This window comes from Atractosteus spatula, chromosome 19, assembly GCF_055471065.1.
Source record: "Atractosteus spatula isolate fAtrSpa1 chromosome 19, fAtrSpa1.hap1, whole genome shotgun sequence".
Lineage (NCBI taxonomy): Eukaryota > Metazoa > Chordata > Actinopteri > Semionotiformes > Lepisosteidae > Atractosteus > Atractosteus spatula.
Genome location: NC_142724.1, coordinates 9,411,006 through 9,430,394, shown reverse-complemented (window position 1 = coordinate 9,430,394; position 19,389 = coordinate 9,411,006). Strand labels below are relative to the sequence as shown.

General features: G+C 43.1%; 3 protein-coding genes across 3 annotated transcripts in view; all 3 read right to left on the bottom strand.

The window, feature by feature from the left end:
- col20a1 (collagen type XX alpha 1 chain) overlaps positions 1-1,036 on the bottom strand; it is a 61,903-nt gene extending 60,867 nt beyond the window's left edge. The window contains exon 1 of the mRNA XM_088937419.1: positions 926-1,036. The gene's annotated coding sequence lies outside the window, so the exon portion shown is untranslated. The remainder of the gene's footprint in view (positions 1-925) is intronic.
- Positions 1,037-1,981: 945 nt separating this feature from the next.
- On the bottom strand, positions 1,982-14,913 carry LOC148818046 (DEP domain-containing mTOR-interacting protein-like). The gene is made up of 9 exons (XM_088937221.1): positions 14,812-14,913; positions 13,435-13,613; positions 9,857-9,980; positions 8,395-8,573; positions 7,877-8,074; positions 6,990-7,130; positions 6,108-6,178; positions 4,522-4,626; positions 1,982-3,985 (listed from the first exon to the last, which is right to left on the bottom strand). The coding sequence occupies exons 1-9, from the start codon at positions 14,895-14,897 to the stop codon at positions 3,860-3,862; spliced, it is 1,209 nt and encodes a 402-aa protein (XP_088793347.1). The 5' UTR covers positions 14,898-14,913; the 3' UTR covers positions 1,982-3,859.
- A 1,567-nt stretch (positions 14,914-16,480) lies between these two features.
- Positions 16,481-18,622, bottom strand: LOC148818045 (heat shock 70 kDa protein-like). Its single transcript, XM_088937752.1, has one exon. The coding sequence runs from the start codon at positions 17,641-17,643 to the stop codon at positions 16,681-16,683; it is 963 nt and encodes a 320-aa protein (XP_088793878.1). The 5' UTR covers positions 17,644-18,622; the 3' UTR covers positions 16,481-16,680.
- Positions 18,623-19,389: the final 767 nt, after the last annotated feature.

The following is a 19,389-nucleotide window of genomic DNA, read 5'->3' as shown; positions in this document are numbered from 1 at the left end:
AGTTGGTCACTGCATACTTCCGTATACTGAAAAAAGAAAATATTTTTTAATGTCGTACCCATTATATTATTGTGTTTTTGCAACTGGTGAAAATCTGTTTTTGTACGGTGTTTGATTAAAACCATGTTTAGAAGTAACCTGTTTTTGCTGAAACTTAAAAACGACTTCCATCATTACTTTTATTAGTAATACTAATAATAATGCAGCTTAAATGATCAAAACGTAGTTGAAATTGTTGGTCGTTTTCATAATATTTACCATTGTACTAGATTTAAAAAAATGAGAACACGTACAAAAAATCTAAACCACAGAAATACAGAACAATGATGTTATTTTCTATATACAGTTCAGTAGTTGGCCGAATATATTGTACAGAAAATCCGTTTTTGCCCATAGACGTATTGCAGATTCACAGAGCCTACATGGTACTCTATTTTAATAACTAATGTAAATATAAAAATGACGGCAATGTATTTAAAAAAATATTTTAAAAGAAAAGGAAAAGTGAGAGGTGCGCTATTTACCAAGGGCGTTTGTCCAAAAACCAGGACGACCCGAAGTACGGTGCAGTTACAGGTACCTAACATACAGTTCCCAAGTTCCTACCTGTGGAAATTAATCGGAGGGTGAGGACTCAAAATCTCACTAATTATTACTCATCTTAAACTATACACATTATGCAAAGAAGAAAGCTTTCGTTAGCATGAAAACGGATTAAAAGTAAACACACTTTGCTCCTTTTTCTAACTGATATATAGTTTTTGTTTTTCTGTACTTCCACTGGAGCTGCAGTACATGATCTGTGTTCTGAAATGAACGTGCATTCTTTAGAAGCTACTTTTTCGTCTTCGGAATCATGCTGGAAAAGGCACAAAAAAGAAACAAGAAAACAACTCCACAGTGAAATTAAGTAAAGTCCACCAACCTGAAGGTGAGCGTCTCTTTTTAGTGTATTTCCTTCACTGGGGTAACATCAGTGCATTGCAACGCTGTCATGATACAACGCCTGCGACGCTTCGCAGTGAGCGAGTTTCTATCGGTGTGTATTAACTTGATATTCGACACCCTACTGTAAAAGCAGTAACGTGGGCGAAGGAAGAAAGACGCTTATTCTTAAATTCGCACATGGGCGGAGTATTTTTGGGAGGACTTTATGTTCTCCCAAGCAAAATGTGTCAATTTGCGAGCATCAATAACTGCCAGCAACGTGTTTTCTTCTGGTCTTTTCTACAATTTATCTGTGATTGTCTGCTTCCCTTAGAAGGCTGACCCTTTACCTGGCGTGTAATTATAAAATTCACGCAAAACGCCTGTAGGCGATTATCGCCGTATGTCTGAGTGCTCCATGCCCTGAGGACAAGTTTACTGTTTTATGCGCAGTGAAACCCACATGCAGATTTTTGCCGTGACACCGTGAAGACACAGGTAGTTTAAGCTTTTATTATCGTTTTAGCTTTATTATAGTTTAATTATGTGAAGCATTTAACTTCTAGCGATTTTGAAATCTACTGCTGACAAGGTTTCTAACAATGGTATGCTATTTCATGATAACGGGAAACAACTTGCTTGTCTTTTGGTATATTCCTCCAGGATAAGTTTTATTAAGCAATATTAGCACTTATATTACTAATACTTATCATTATTTATGTATTTAATAATGCATTATTACAATTATTTTGAAATGGTCATGACGGCACTCTAACAATGGAGCCTTTAAGCGATACATTTGTGGTTCATAGTCCTTTGAAAGGAAATGTAATGAAGAGGCTCACAAGTAAGCAATTTAGTGCCAGTTTGCCCTTCCAAGGTTGATGAGTTTTTCTTGTTACAGGGATTAATTCATTCTATGTTGATTAAAATAAGTAGTTGCCAGCAGACGCAAAGCAACAGTTTCGCTTGTTAATGTGTCAGAACGGATGCATTTTTGTACATTTGTAAAAACCAGTAACACCAATATGCAAAGATAACACTTGACCTGTAATGCGTCTGAAGGCAAAGTTTAATAGACTTCATTTTGTGGAAATGTTACAGCTCAACCTGAATTCTCCATACATTGTACGATTGGATATTTATTTCTAACTTGATCATCAGGATCATCTCACGAGATCAACATCTGGTTTTCAGAAGCATCCCAAAACCAGAAGGGATTCAATCACTGTTTAGAATCACAGATCATAAATCGCGTTAGATAAAACGCTGTGTATACAATTTCATTACAGAAATAAGATTAGAGGCGATTATGTAATAATCTTATGTGAAGTTTAACTGTGTATCTTAAATTAGCTTAATCTCTGATCATATCATGAGAATCTGATTGCAGAGGGGCTATTTCTTGTATTGAAATTATGCTTCCTGTTTTCTAGCCTGAGACAGACTTCTTGTTCATCACTCCCTAAATCAAGAACAGTTTAAGGAAGAGATAACAAGCTGCAGTAAATCAGTCTTATATCTGTACCCACATGCCGATCACTTGAGAACAGTGTAACACGACTTCACAATGTGATCAGAGACAAAAGCTATGACATCATTCTCAGGTTAGGTCATTCAGCCCTCGTGCCACAGGAAGCTGCTGTGTGTGTCTCTCATTTGGGCTGTACGGATCGGGTACTGGCAGTGTGTCTGCAATTCATCTCTTGAGTCTCTTGCACACAGAACCCTCAACAAATCATCCACATTGCCATATTGTCAGATAGATTTTGTACCGAACAAGGTGATTTATCTGTGTTTTTCACGGATATAATAAACTTCAAAAGATTTGTCCAACCTATCCCTGGGGTGGTGCGGTGGCTCTGTGGCTAAAGATCTACGCCTGTGGCTGGAAGGTTGCTGGTTCATATCCTGCAGCTGGCAGAGGAATCCTACTCCTCTGTGCCCTTAACCCTAACTGCTCCAGGGGTGCCGTATAAATGGCTGACCCTGTGCTCTGACCCCAAGCTTCTCACTCCCTGTCTGTGTGTCTCATGGAGAGCAAGTTAGGGAATGCAAAAAGACAGATTCCTGCTACAAGAAATTGTATATGGCCAATAAAGTGATCTTATCTTTATTCTTTGAATATGACAGACCAATAAAAGCATGCTAGTTTGTACTCTCCAGAGCTTTCTTCTTTATAAAGGCATGGGAGAAAACTGCCGAGTTGGTAACAAGAATATATTTTCACACAAAAATCATCTTGTAAAGGCATCGGCGTGGACCACAGGACGTGCTCTATAGTAAAGAGATCACCACTTCGAAGCTGATCAGTGCTATTAGGGAAGCAAGATCGGGATTTCCAAGGGCAGCACAGTGAACCACGGCTGAAGGAAGAGTTAATTTGCCCAACAGCGACCCCATGTGGCTGATTCAGGATCTACTGTCGCCTCAGTTTCACTTCTTGCACTTTTATAATAAGGAGAATAGCCTGGTAGAGCACGTTTTGCAGGATCTGTATAGATATTATTTCTCTCCTGTTCTGCTGTGAGAGTGGTGGCTCAAGCTGATAAACGATTCAGAATTCCAAAGTGGGGAACATAAAAAAAGTAACTACTAATAACCCCAAGTTCAAATTAAGCATTTTGTGATTATTTTGAAACTGTGTGGTATAAAATCAAAAATCAATCTGAGATTCCTGATTTATAGAGTGTGAAAATGTCACAGAGGCCCGTGCAGTTCCTAGTAACAATCAGATCATTAGTTCATTAATTCTTGAAAATTTCGCTTGAACTTCCAGCTCCCTTATGGATTTGAAGAGGAAGCAGCAAGAGTCAGAAGACAACACTCTCTTGATGAAATGGCCGGTGTACTGTATATACAGTCCACCTGGTGCACACAGGCTTCATCACGGAGTCACCACCTGTCTAAAGTGCTGCAGTTCTCCATGGCTTCACTCCAGAGATTCCATCACTTCTACAACCAAGATGCGAGGGCCAGTCATGATGAGCCTACTGAGGGTCTTGTAGTCCAGATCGAGGACACACACTCCATTGACCTGGAACACAAACTGCCCAGCCTGGGGATCAGATTTAGAAACACAATACACTGGTTAAGGCACACAGGATCATATGAAAAAGTTATTAAACAGAGCCCATTCTACCCTCCCTGCTTTTCTTACCTGGTCTTTGCTCAGTTTTATGATGAAGCACCTGTAGGATTATAATAGTGACAATTCTAACAGCCTTACAAGTAGACTCTAGTAACCGAAGGTTGTGCAGAGAAGATTGTGAAGAGTATGAGCTGTACTCTTGCATTGTCTACCTGGATTCAACTGTTTTCCAGCAAGTGTAGAGAAAAATATCCCCAGATTATTGTGAGCAGTGCATTTTAAAGCACAAGAGATTGGCTCATAGCTGGTTATTGCAGTTACCAATTTAGCATTGTCTGCTTCCTCTTTGCCAAGGAATTTAAAACATTTCAGCACCAGTGTTGATCAGGAACAAGTATGAGTTAGAGTGGATTCGTCTCTGCCTGTTTCCCACTCAGGTATTTTTGGGACCTGCTTCCAGATATACCCCTGGCACCCCAGAATTCCGGATGAGGAAGGATTACCTTTATCCCTGCAGCAGCTGCAGGACTTCCAGGGTCCACAGCCTGGACGTGACAGGGACTCTCCCCTCGGACCACAAAGCCCCAGCCGACTGCGTCTCCTACAATCTTCAAAGACACGCACCTCTCTGAGCAAGAGCACGATGTGTTTCTGGGCGCCAAACTGGTGGACACTGAACTGAGCTGCTGAAGACACAGCTGACCTCCTGTACACTAACTATTCGCCATGTCGAGATACAACCACACTGTTGCACATCATTGCCAGAAATCAGAAGACAAGCAAGGTCCAGTGCTTGACCGAGTGGATTCTGCTGATTGAGTTGCTGCTGTAAGTGGTACTGATGGGCCAGCAAGCAGAACTCTGCCCCCTGGTCCTCAGGCAAATGCCAGACCAATGTCTGCATGTGGTGACAAAAGTCACTGGGTCATAGGATTTTCCAATTAACTTTTTGAAGTTTGGACTGCCTGTCACTTGTTGACAGCTACTGTGGAGCAACACTTTGTTAAACAAGGGGAAGACAAACTGGACAGATGGTGTTTGCTAACTGTCCTGGCAACTACACAGCTACAGCACAGATTGTCTGAAGCCAGACGCTTAGTGCACAGCAGTTACAATGACTTAGTTGTGAAAGCAGAAACAAAAAGGAAGAGATTGGCTCTCAGCTGGTCCCTGAATTATTAGAAATCGGTTGCAACCAAACCAGATGACAAAGGGGACTAAGGCAGGACAGACACCTGGTTCAGAGCTGCTCAAGTGAATCTGAGAGCTTTTCAATGTGGCTTCTTTAAGATGTGAGACCTAATGAAACTGAAGAAAACCAAAACTGCTACTTCGTTACCAGCAGTCTTTCCAGGGCTCGAAGGATCCTATTTACATTCTGGGTGTTAATCCTAGGATGCCCCAGGTTTATTAGAATGAAATGTGTTCACGGCTCCTGCTGCATTAAAGAATGTTTTATCACCTTTCAAACTACCTTGTTGCTAAGCAACGGCAGGTGAAGATTGGTTTTGCAGAAAGTGTTCTGAATGGTGCTTTGACAGCTTCATGAACAATATATAAATCAGGCAAAACACGATTCGACGGGACCTTTTAAACGCAGAACCTCCTGAACACCTTGCCTGAATAATTACATCATTCAAGATGATATGTAGATGGGTAAAAAGTACCTACTCAGCCCAGTAATACTACCAGGTAATACTCTGTTCCCAGAAACAGTCATGTACACTGCACCCAACATCAGAATCCTAAAATGGCAGGCATACAGTGAAACTGTACATAATAAATGTCTTGTGGTATGCAGTAAGATGAAATGTGAAAGAACACTTAAGCACAGATAGGTCATCCACAGAAAAAAACTAGGTCTCTTCAGCTGGAGAGGATGTTCCAATTAGAACAGTTTATAACCATAATGTTAATAATAATAATAATAATCTCAGGTTAGCTGTTACAGACACACCCGGTAATGAGGAGCACAGGGATTAGACTCCCGGGTGTAGACATTTTCAGAAACCAAAAGTATATATACAGTACAGTACTTGGAAATAATTTCAAATAGAAGACATTACTGTCAATATCTCACACTACTCACTGTGATACTCTTCCTCATGTAAGGAGCTCCAGCGTCCATTAACTCCTCTATTGTTACTTTTTTCTTCAGCACTAAAAAGAGAAAGTTTTCTTACTACTGAGAGAATTTCCTAAGTAACCAGTGCATATTAGAAATACTTATTTTAGTTATATGTATATACTGTACTGCAGATCTTGTATGGGATGAAAAGAAAAACATATTTCAGGGTTTTCTTCCGTCTGTCAAGTCATCAACCTGATAGGCTCTGGAAAATCACTGTTGTTTCCACATCTGTAGTATAAAGTTAATCTAAACCTGAGGTGTTTGTGATTGATCTAGGCTGTCAGAAACCAGTTCCGTGTCACCAGTCTGTATTGTATCCAATTCAATGGGTATCCAGCTATTATCTAACCACTTTACCCAGTGCAGGGTTGTGGAGGCGCTGGAGCCTGTCCCAGTAAGGAATAAGTACAAGACAGGATACAGCCTGGACCAGACACCAGTCTATTACAGAGCACCCACAGTCAGAAATACAGACATGCACACACTCACACCAGGAGCCAATTAACCTACCAGCCTGTCTTTGGACTATGGCAGGAAACCAGAGCACCCAGAGGAAACCAATCACAAACTTGGGTAGAACATGCAAACTCCACACAGATAGCACCCCAGGAATTAAACCCAGGGCCCAAGCACTGAGAGGCAGCAATGGTAACCACTGTGCCATCGTGCCTCCCAGGTTCATCCATTATTACACTTAAAGAATCTACAATGTCTTCTCAAGTAGCAATGCTGAGTTTCACAAAGAAAACACCAAACAGCGGATGGTACATTATCTGTAGAGAAGAGAAACAAGAATATAGTAACCATCAAACTCGTAATAAGAGAGTAATCAGTGCTGACCTGATTTAGGATTGCACTTCACCGGAGCTGCGTTGTTGAAGCTGGGAGGGATGGAGAAGTAGCCACCTGCTCCTCCTGACAGTGAGGTCGTGCTGCTTCTGCGCACTGCTGACACCAGTTTGATCTCCTTATTAGGCTGAACTGTGTGGAGGAACAGAGACACACTCTTCAGCACCCATTTCCACTGGGAGAGTGGAATAGTTACAAAGTTAGTTAGTGGTTTAGTTCCTATAAATGAAGGCAATACACACGCAAACTCACAATCCCCTCACGTTATTCTTTCACTTACAGATCCCATGTCTGTAATGCCCCAAGCACCTGTCATGTTCACACGAGGAATATAGTATACAGAACACTGTATAGTCACTGCATGATTGCTTTTTTGGTCTATGACAGCTCCTAAGCACCACCTGCAATGGTACGATGAGGGTCAGTGCCCACTTGTGTTAAATGCAGAAAGAGATCCTCCACAGGCCTATGGTACAGTATACTGTCATGGCTTCTCTGTGCACAGCTTTCACAATGCAACTGGTTTAGCCCTTATAAGCCATGCATGTTAAGGAGGAGGCCCATGATGCCCAGGTAGGTACAGTGCTTATAGAAAGCCTACACCCCCTTACCAAAGTAACACATTTTGTGGCCTAAAAGTCTGAAATCAAGACACATTAGATCAAGAATTTATTTGACCTTTATTTATACATTGTAAGGCAGCACCACCAATGAAGACCTAGAAAGTAAGGTTGGATAAGTGGTCTGACGCAATGTGCCATGATTTCAGGGGGTTAACGTGTCACTTTGGAACAGGTGTGCAGACTGTCTATCGGTCCTACAGCTGTGAGTCTTCGGGCAGCCGAATGAAGTGGGCGTGAGCAGGCGGACGCGCTAACCTGACAGGAAGCTGGTGTTGCCCTCCTCGGGGGCAGTCTTGCGGAGGGTGAAGGGGCTGTCCGAAGCCTCCTCCTGCCCCGGCGGCGCCCCCCGGCTCTCACTCTCGCTCAGCAGCTCCGCCAGGCGGCGGCGGCGGCGGAAGTTGATACAGAACTGGTACAGCAGGCCGCTGTCAAAGAAGTGGTGCCTGAGGGCCACTGTAGGGAAACAGGGGGCAGCGCAGAACTGACTCCCAGGCCTCAGGAAGAAAGGGACTTGGCGCAGGCCGGAACTGCACTCTTTCTTTCGGGATCGTTAATTTTGGGATCGTTAAACTGCCGATGGCCGATCAAGGGAGACAAGCTGAAGAGATGCCTCTTGTTTTTAGAGCCCGGTCCCAGACAAATCTCACAGGACACATGAATGAGAATAACCAAGACCTGACACACTGCTTCAGGACGGATAACAAGTCTTTGCCTTTTGAAACGGGCCTCGTCTTCTGCCACCCTGCTGCTCTGCCCCTGGGCTGCCAGCTTACCGTGCTGAACGATGCCGTGGTCCAGCAGGGTGCGGCACAGATCCACACCCTCCCTCCTGTTGGGGATCTCTCCGTTGTGCAGCAGCCAGTCGATCATCTCAAAGCCAGGAAAGGCCCTCTGATACTTCACCCCTTTCTCCTCGTGCTCCTTCATGATGGAGTCCTTGCCTGCGACCAGGCTGGTGGGATTAGACACACCACAGGTAAAGCATCTCAGGGCACTTTGTGCTCCACTGAAGGACCAACTTCCAATTTGCTGGAGGTTACAGTACTTCCAGACGTATGCGATGAAAGTCAAGCTCAAAAAACCATAGGCTTGAAAAGCAGAAAGTTCAAATGTGTTTCACAGAAATATAATTTGGGAGGAATGGGCTCTGTTTTGGAACAACACACACTTTGTAAGCTGCCCTTGGAAGTCTTAAATATTTACTCATGAGCCCTGGAAATTCTGAGCCACTTCAGCTGTTCAGACTCTCCTCTCCACCTGTTCAGCTCCATTAATCGTAAGCACAAGAGTGCGAATTCCTGAAGTGAACACACAAGGTGTTTTTCAACACCTCCCTGGCCTCTTAAAGTATGTCTCTTAAAGCAGGAGAAAATGAAATCTACATTTTTAACCAAAAAAATCAGTGGTCTATGAAGTGGTCTGAGCTAGAGTTTATTGGAAGCTTGAATTTTTTTTTCCACTGAAGCAAAAGGTTTCAAAATCAATTTCACTGATCTGGGGAAAAATATATAGCAGCTTATTTCTCAGTGGATCCTCTGACATAGGCCTCTCCCCACACACACACACACACAACTTGAAGGAATCAAGAACCCAACACATTCACAGGTTCATGAGGAATAATGACACCCAATCAGAAAACATGTTATGAATATTTATTGATTAAATTAGGCATAAAGAGTCTTGGCTTAACCCACATGACAGGGAAGTTAGGACCGCCATGCGGACTGATATTAGCCAAGCGGCAGCTACGAAAGCAGAGTAGATGAACATGAGGAAGAGAGGGGAAGACTGTGATTTTTATAGCATTTTCAGAAGTAATATCATAGATGGAGGCACCACAAATGGAGGCTATTTTGGGCTATTTTGATTGCTATAGTTCCTCCCAATTTTGTGTTACCATGAAAACATGCAACTTCACATAAGGTGCCTAGTATGGAACTGAGCCCAGGAGCCCAGAGCAGTGAATCAGCAACATCAACCACCATGTCACTAGGCTAACCATTGATATCCCACATCCCTTATTGAAAATCCCAATTTATTAAAGTCGGCTGCTTGGCTTTCCCGCACAATCCAATACACAGCTCTTGTTTCACTGGTTAGCGTCTGTGTCTCTTGTTCATCCCAGCCAGGAAAGCATCCCCAGGTCATACTGAACAACGGTGGGTAACTGTGAGCGGACAGGGAGATCAAAGGCAGCTGTGCAGAAATTCCAAACAAGTGTAAATGGACTTTTACCGCTCGTAAAGGCTCTGTCCTCTCATGAACACCTTCACCTCCATGTTGAAAGGAAAGGTCCCGTCATCTTTGCGAAAGCGGTACAGCAGCTTAGCATCCTTGTATTCAGAATGCCTGTCACACACTGTGTGGAGAAGAGGACAAAAACACCGTCAGAGGACAGACAGGGCCCTGCGATCATACAAATCCACTATGGGGGGGGGAGAGCAGCAATTAGTGCCCCAGCCAGAGAAAAAGATCAGTCAATGGAGCATTTTTAGTGCCTCCTTATAACTAAATACACACTGAGGAAGAACAAAACACTGTGAAGAAGTGGCTTTTCATGATGCCAGTTCTTATAAAAAAATCAAATTGCAGTTTCCCTAATTAAACCAGAAAGAGATACGGAGCAGTGCATTCTTTTAAACTGTGGCAGCAGTTTCACTCCTGAGTGTGAGAAAAAAAAAGCAAGTGTCTGAGGCCTGAACAGGCTGAATTAATTGCTTATTTTCCAGGTGTGGCTGAGCTGCAGATACTGGCCAAGCATGGTATCTTATTTATACTGCGCTGGGCCAAACAGCTCTGAGGGGGAGAATGTGCCTTGTGAAATGTGTGTTGTGCCAACACGCAGCGAGACTAAATAATAGAAAACAGAGAATGAAGCTTCGAATGTGCATGAAAAAAAAAAGAATTTGTCACTAAACATGAGCAACTGTAGTTTTTAGTTAAGAAATGTCTTAATTAAATAAACAGATTTATTATACATTAGCATCAAAATACAGTATATGCATAGCATATACAATAATTATTAAATGTGATATATTTTCATTTTCATAAGTCAGGACATCATTATACTATGACCGCATAAATATCATACAAGATGTATGAATATAATCCTTATATATACAAATTAGATTTTGGAAGGGGAGCTGAAAGTGTGGTAGTATGAGACAAGTAGATTGGATTCGTTTTATTGTGCTCTCATGCCCTGATTGTCTTTCTACGTGTTGTCCATGACCTTGTGCTGCATGAGTGTTTAATCACTAGATTCGTCCAGCAATGATACCAGTACATCTCATCCGGAGCCTCCCCTCTCGTTCACCCTCCCCTGAGGAAAAGCACTTGAAATGCAACATTACATCGCTGTTTAGCTAGGGTCCAGTGTGAAAGAATAACGTTAGAGATAAGATGTAATAGCTGCAGCTACTATATTATAAATTGCATTTGATGTCTTTTATCTATCTTCTATCTCCTTATTAGTAGTAGCAGTTAGTAGTAGCACTGTAGTATAATTATTATTACTACCACTACTAGCTCAGAATGCACCTTTTCCAAGTTTTACATTAAGTGTAAATGCAAAGGAAGCAACAGACTAAAATACAGTACAGTATATACAGTATGTTTTACATTGAAGATAAAGAGACGGACATTGATCAACCTGCTATTCATCATAAAGCAGGGCACAGCTGCTGTTTTGTCTACATGCTCAACCTAGCTTTTTGAATAACTAACATTATAATGTAATAATTATGTTATTATTAAAATGTATAAGTTGATATTTTTAATGTTAAAATCATGAATCATGTATTTTTGGGGTTATTTCATATCTTATGTTTCCTGTCTGTAATAATTCTCATGACTAATTTGTCCTGCTCAGACAGTTAGATTCCCATAGCCCTGAGATTGTGACATCCAGATGTTCAGTCCAACCAGCACTTCATCTTTCACTCTAATATCTCGAAAGCCTTACACAGCATTTAAAATTGTAACGGAACAGTTCTTTCCAGACCCTATGCAGACGACACAATCCAGGGAAAAGTGAGAAAACACTGGGGAGAAAAGTCATGCAGGAGACGGGAATGAGGACGGGGGGGCGTGTCCATGGTGCGCTGGTGCACGGGGGAGGTGTGGCCGAGGCGAACAATCCAAAGGTAATCCAGACGGGGAATCCAAAAAATGGGCAAAGTCCAAAGCCAGGCGGTCCATCAGGAACAGACAGGTTAAAACCAGGAACCAGGTCGGAACCGGCAGGGGGAACAGGAACAGAGACTTAAAAACATGACGGAGCCAGATGCATCAGGACCCGGGCTCATACGATATGGGAATCAGATGCAGAGCCCCGAACTGACTGAGTGTCTGGCTTTTAAGGGGGACAGGAAGGAGGCTGGAACAAGGGGCAGGTGCACAAAATTAGGTCCGAAGTGAAAAGAGCCGGAGAGACCCTTAAGGAGGAGGGACTATAATCATGACAAAAATGTCCCAACACTCCCTGCTGACTCTGGGAATTACTCAGTGGGCACCACTGAAACTCTTGGAAAACAAGTAAAGTAGGAATTGGGAAACACTGAGGAGGAATAAGAGCTGAGACACACACGTTTCATGCAGAGAACAAAGCGCAAGGATGTGAAGACACTTGCTCAAGACTAACACACAGCAGGTCAGCGGGCGAGCCTGGGCCACAGCTGAGAAGCTGAGGAACCACTGCGCCTTTATCCCGAGTATAACCCCTGTGCCTTAAAGGTGTCTGAGGGGAGGCTCACCTCACGCACCTTTGAGCTACACCAACATAGTGGACGAGGGTGCAACGCAGACAAAACGCACCAATCTCATGTGTCTGGAAAACTCCAGTCCGAGCTCTGATCAGGCCTTGAAACAAAGACAGGCAGAAAAAGAAAGCTGGTAAGAAAACACAGTTAGAAACTAGAGGAGGCTGTTTGGCCCAGTCGCTCATTTGATTGGTAGCAGCTCATTGATCCGAAGATCTCATTTGGCTGCAGCTTGGAAATGTAAGACCGAATCCTTACACTTATATAGTGCTTTTCTGGACACTCCACTCAAAGCGCTTTACAAGTAATGGGGACTCTCCTCCACCATGACCAACCTGGATGATGCTACGACAGCCATAGTGCACCAGTACACTCCCCACACACCGCCTATCACTGGGAGGGAGAGCAGAGTGATGAAGCCAGTTCACAAATGGGGAGGCCATGATTGGTAAAGGCCAGGAGAAAACTTGGCCAGGATACCAGGAAAACACCCCCACTCTTTTTGAGAAACACCCTGGGATTTTTAATGACCACAGAGAGTCAGGACCTTGCTTTTACATCTCATCCAAAGGACAGCGCCTTTTTACAGTATAGTGTCCCTGTCACTATACTGGGGCATTAGGACCCACACAGACTGCAGGGTGAGCACCCCCTACAGGCCCCCCAAACACCTCTTCCTGCAGCAACCTTAGCTTTCCTACGAGGTCTCCCAACCAGGTACTGGCCAGGCTCACACCTACTGAGCTTCAGTGGGTAGCCAGTTGTGAGTTGCAGGGTGGTATAGGTGCTGGTTGAAATTTGCTTCAACAACGTGGCTGGGCAGTGTGCCTCACACACCCACCTTCAAGGTCTCGTGGGTGTCAGGTATGGACCCTTTGAAATCATGAAAGATTGACAAACGAGCCGAAACAAGAAAGCAAAAAAGGACACGTCTGTAAGGCAACTGTCTCCGGTGAAAGGAGAATACAGTACTTTACTTCCTGTGATGTGGAAGCTTCGCTGTGCAGTAAAAAGGCTGGATAGGCACATGTTATTGCACTGAAAGCACTGTACCGTGGTGCACAATGTCATGGGCCATTAGATGCTGCATGAGGCGGACAGCTGTCTCCCGGTCAGGAGCTTCCTTGTGAGCTATGAGCCAGTCGATGGCTTCCTTGGCAACGAAGCAGTTGGGGTAGGTGCGCAGGTAGCACCGCCTGTCTTTGATAAGCTTGCCATCATGCAGACGGAGCCTGGGACAGAGCAGAAGGAGAAAAGAAGAATAGTTTTGAAACGGGGGAAGGTAACTGTGGGAAAATGTCTGACTGATGCTGCCAACACAGAATTCCTTCATTCCTACAAAACATTTACCACCTACGTACTGGATACACTATGAACATTGTTTCACTCTCCTTCAGGTCCTTATTTTCTCAATAGACAAACATATATATATATGCAAATTGTAAAAGATATAAGTGTGTGTAATGTTTAACACAGAGAAGAGCCACCCAATGGGATATTTAAAAATCAAATGTCATTTTTAATTAAAGCCATTTATGCAACTGTCTATTTTGTCTACCAAACCATAAAACATATGCAATTTTTTTTATCAGTTTAACAAATTTTAAACACATTTTTTTATTAAAACGGGACACTGCTAGTTCAGGCGACATCACCGGCATAGAGCCACATGTTTCACAAATAGCATGCGTTGTTATGCAGTAAAAGCAGTTTTAGAAGCCTTGGGCACAGTTGGTTAGACTGTTAAAAGGCATGCAGGGGAGCAACGAGTGAATAAGTGAACAAGTGAACAGCAGAAGTATTCACAGAGCACATTTTCTGGCCATATACTTTCGGCGAAACAGTGAATAGTCAGAACATAATATTTCATGCTCATTTCTGCTCTTAATTAAGCATGTCCTGGTCACAATATCGATGCTGTTGGACGTGTCTTGGAAAGCGCTATACTGAAAATGCGCAAGAGCTGTAGTTTGCGATTAGAAGGGTCACTGAGGGTAAAAATCTTTGATCTTTTACTGGAGATGTGCGCTTCAGAAGCAAGGTGGTGTTCTTACAGTAGGTACAGCTGCTCCCTTGTGTTCGTATTACATGGGCAAAACCTTAATGATCACTACTTTCGCAAAGTTTGTTAGGAACAGACGGTGCCTTTAGGCAACAAAATATAGTACGAACACACTACATGGTTGACAGAATTAATTCCTAGGCTGTATCTACATAAGGTTTATTTTAAAAAAACAGGGGTATCCCAACAAGTATTCGCTACAATAATCAGAGAGCATAGCTCACAAAATCGGCAAAACGTACATTCCTCATCAGGTAAAGTCTATTCATAGCAATACTAGCTGACTGGTTTCCGTGTCTAAAACAATGGTTTTCTCTTTAATAATAAAGCGGCAATACTATGCAAGGGGAAAGATCATTTATTTTTACCTGAGCTGCTCTCCGGCTATCATCACCTCGGCTTTATATTGCCTTTCTGCAGCTTTTTTCTTCACATAATTCCCGACGTTCTCCATTTGCCCTCGTTAACTCTTGAAGGACAACCCCTTTAAAAGCCGGGCTGAAGGGCAGCTTTATTTAGTAAACACTACAGCACGCTCCCTGGTCCTCCAGCTCAGTCACCTGTTCTGGCGGCTTCAGAATAAAAAAAAACCACAGTGTATATCTATCAGGGTGTAGCTTATGGTTTTAGTACATTCATTTTCATATCATGTATAATACTTCACTCCTGAAAACCTGTCTCCCTCCAAGTATCCGACAGCGGCACCAAGCCTCTCTTTCCGGTTCTCAGTCGCGCTGCCTCCGGACTCGCTTGCCGAATCTCACCGAACTCGCTGCTGTGGTTCTTTGGGTCATTGTGCGCTACTGTTGCAACGCCATTCGCGACCTGTGAACTCAGACCTGTGCTCTGCTCGGAACTGGTAGTTTTGATACCGAGCGCCTTGAAAGGGGTTATTACAGCACAGTGATGCGCCTGATGCGCGGAGTACAGCGTGCTGTCCTGTCTTGGACCACTTTTAATCGTCTCTATCCGAGCCTCTCAAATCGCACCGCGAATTAAGCTGGTTGAACCACGACGCACCCTGTTAAAATGTTAACATTGTACGGTGTTAACATGTCAGTACCTTGTGCTCAAAAGCAAATAACGATGATTTTATTTTTCCTGTGCTCGACCCTGTTTTTACTGCACAGGATCGCCACGGACAACTCTGACGGTTTTAAAACTATATTCATTTAAATATTTACCTGCAAACCCGGATTATTTCATCTAAATGTTACCTCACCGTCAATATATTTGCAGAGGAATTAAATTACATTTATTCTTCGAAGCCCACAGGTTTGTCCGAGTCATGAAAAGAGTGTTGTTGCTTTTTTTCTTTTCAGGAGATAAGGGTGAACACTTCTGCATGTCTGGATATTAATTGGAATCACCGTTAGTAAACGTTTTTCCGTAATGTTCGTTACATCATTGTTTTACTGCCCAAGTAGCATAATGGACGTTGGATGAAAAAAAAAATGTTTACGGGTGATTTTTGAGGACAGGGAAAGGTGTAATCAAGCGGACATTAAACTGCTACTAGCTCTCTGGTTTTAATTAGTTTCTTGCTAAATTATACTATTATATTATTATCTTAAGTCTAATAAGAAACATTTTACTATACATACTATAAACGTGCCCTCAGTTTTGCAGCAATATGAGAAGAGCCACTTCAGCTTGTCAAGTGGATGGCAGCCCGATATTTAGAAGAACAAAGTAACTTGAATGAATATATTCGTTATCAGCCCATTATTAAAAATACTTATCGACAAAAACGTATCAATGTTTATGAACCGATTATATTAAAACAGATGCTCCCACTTCATAAAGAAGCTGCAATTGAAAGACTGAAACATTAAGAGTATCTGTTACTTAACAAGTAACTCAGAACAATAGAATATATGAACAGTAAAAATGCAAAACCTCATAAAAAGTTATTATAATATTCATTATTATATATTTCAGCTCACAATTATCTGCAGATGCACTAATTCTATACTATCTACCCCTACAACAGCATGTAAGCTACACCATTAAAAAAAGTGAAACAACACCATCAAATCCACTGCAGGCCTTTATTTTAAATATATATATATACACATTTTATCAGTAAGTAATAAATAACACTTATGTGTACCAGTCCAACCAGTAACAAGGAATATTCTCATTCTAGTGAAACTGGGCTTTATTAAACTGAAGCTCTGTCACCCCATCCACTACAGTTATGAGCATCCCATTTGGGAAGTATCAGTCTAGTCCTCTTAATCTACCTCCTCAATAGTGGGCCCCTGGGAGGCATTCCCTGAGCCTGCCCGTGCTTGGCTACCACAGCCTCCTCCTGGCATGCCTCCTGGCATCCCCCCCTGGTACAGCTTGGTGATGATGGGGTTACACACTTTCTCCAGCTCTTTCAGCTGGTGCTCGTACTCTTCCTTCTCTGCTAGCTGGTTCTTCTCCAGCCAGGCAATGGTTTGGTTGCATTTCTCGACGACCTTCTTCTTGTCCTCCTCACTGATCTTGCCTTTCATATTTTCATCCTCCACACTGCTCTTCATGTTGAAGGCATAGGACTCCAGGGTATTCTTGGCAGCGATCTTCTCCCTCTGGGCATCGTCGTCTGCTTTGTACCTCTCGGCGTCCTGCACCATCTTCTCAATTTCCTCTTTGCTCAGCCAGCCCTTGTCATTGGTGATGGTGATCTTGTTCTCTTTGCCAGTGCTTTTGTCCACTGCAGACACGTTCAGAATGCCATTGGCGTCAATGTCAAAGGTCACCTCAATCTGTGGCACCCCTCGTGGGGCAGGGGGGATACCCGTCAGCTCAAACTTCCCCAGAAGGCTGTTGTCCTTGGTCATGGCTCTTTCCCCTTCGTACACCTGGATCAGGACACCAGGCTGGTTGTCTGCATAAGTAGTGAAGGTCTGGGTTTGCTTGGTGGGAATGGTAGTGTTGCACTTAATGAGGGCCGTCATGACTCCTCCTGCAGTCTCGATGCCCAACGACAGTGGAGCCACATCCAGCAGCAGTAAGTCTTGCACATTCTCAGAGGTGTCACCCATGAGGATGGCTGCCTGCACAGCTGCACCATAGGCCACAGCCTCATCGGGGTTGATGCTCTTGTTCAGCTCCCTGCCACTGAAGAAGTCCTGCAGCAGTTTCTGGATCCTGGGGATGCGAGTGGAGCCTCCAACAAGGACGATGTCATGGATTTGAGACTTGTCCATCTTGGCATCTCTGAGTGCCTTCTCAACAGGCTCCAGGGACCTCTGAAAAGGTCGGAGCTCATCTCCTCAAAACGAGCCCTGGTAATAGAGGTGTAGAAGTCGATACATTCATACAGAGAGTCGATTTCGATGCTGGCCTGAGAGCTGGAGGACAGGGTTCTCTTGGCTCTCTCACATGCGGTGCGCAGTCTCCTCAGTGCTCTTTTGTTCTGGCTGATGTCCTTCTTGTATTTCCTCTTGAACTCTTCCACAAAGTGGTTGACCATGCGGTTGTCAAAGTCCTCCCCACCCAGGTGTGTGTCTCCTGCCGTGGCCTTGACCTCAAAGATCCCATCCTCGATGGTAAGGATGGACACGTCAAAGGTGCCGCCACCCAGGTCAAAGATCAAGACGTTGCGCTCTCCTCTCTTGCCCTTATCCAGCCCGTAAGCGATGGCAGCTGCTGTGGGCTCATTGATGATTCTCAGCACATTCAGTCCAGCAATAACGCCGGCGTCTTTGGTCGCCTGGCGCTGGGAATTATTGAAGTAGGCAGGAACGGTGATGACGGCATTGGAGACTTTCTGTCCCAGGTACGCCTCGGCAATCTCCTTCATCTTAGTCAGGACCATAGAGGAGATCTCTTCTGGGTAGAAGGTCTTATTCTCTCCTTTGTACTCCACCTGCACCTTGGGCTTGCCTCCATCACTGATCACCTTGAAGGGCCAGTGCTTCATATCCGACTGCACAACATGGTCTTCGTACTTCCTGCCAATCAACCAAAGATGGTGTTATTGGGGTTCATGGCCACCTGGTTCTTGGCTGCATCTCCAATGAGCCTCTCTGTGTCAGTGAAGGCCACATAGCTAGGGGTGGTCCTGTTGCCCTGGTCGTTGGCGATGATCTCCACCTTGCCATGCTGGAACACCCCCACACAGGAGTAGGTGGTGCCCAGTTCGATCCCAATAAACACTCCCTTGGGTGCAGACATCTTTCTGTGTGTCTACAGAACAAATAAACCACACATTTACTATGATACACATTTAACTGCTCAGTTATGAATACATCAGATACTGTAGTTCAAATAATTTCTGCTGGAATGTTTGATTTTTAAACTCTCCACATGAAAATTAAAGTATAAAAGTCCCATTCAGGCTATGAGGTACAGGCTTTTCTCATAAAATGGAGTAACATAGACAGCAGGTCCCCAAGACATCATTTTACCACATTATTACATTGTTTTTTCACCTTTCCAGTACACTTTGTAAAGTATACAAGAAGTGCAACACAGTAATTCTAAAAATCAGCGCTTTTGTCTTTCCTTACACATCGTATATCTTTCAGCTTTAGCAATTTAGATTTTTTGCAGCTCAGCAAAACAAAGGAACATACATTCTAAAACCAGATAAAATGACAGGCAAGTGAAAGCTAATAGTAATAAGAGTTGAGCTCAAAAACAACTTTCACAAGAGCTAGCTCAACAGAGAAAATGATTTGAACAATTCTTATGTATACATACAATATACACCATTTTGATATACAAAAGAGGATTTGGGATACTGTAAAACCTTTTAACTGTTTGTCAGCAAGTTATATTACTCACTGGGTTTACACAGTTACCTAGTTTTTAGTCAAACGCAAAGAAAATTAAAAAAACATATTAATCACATTTGCAAAGTTCAGTCACATTATCTAATAATTAAACCAAAATAATACTAGATTAATCTTTGTTTTAAATGTTGAAACATTTGTTTCCCTAAGTGATCA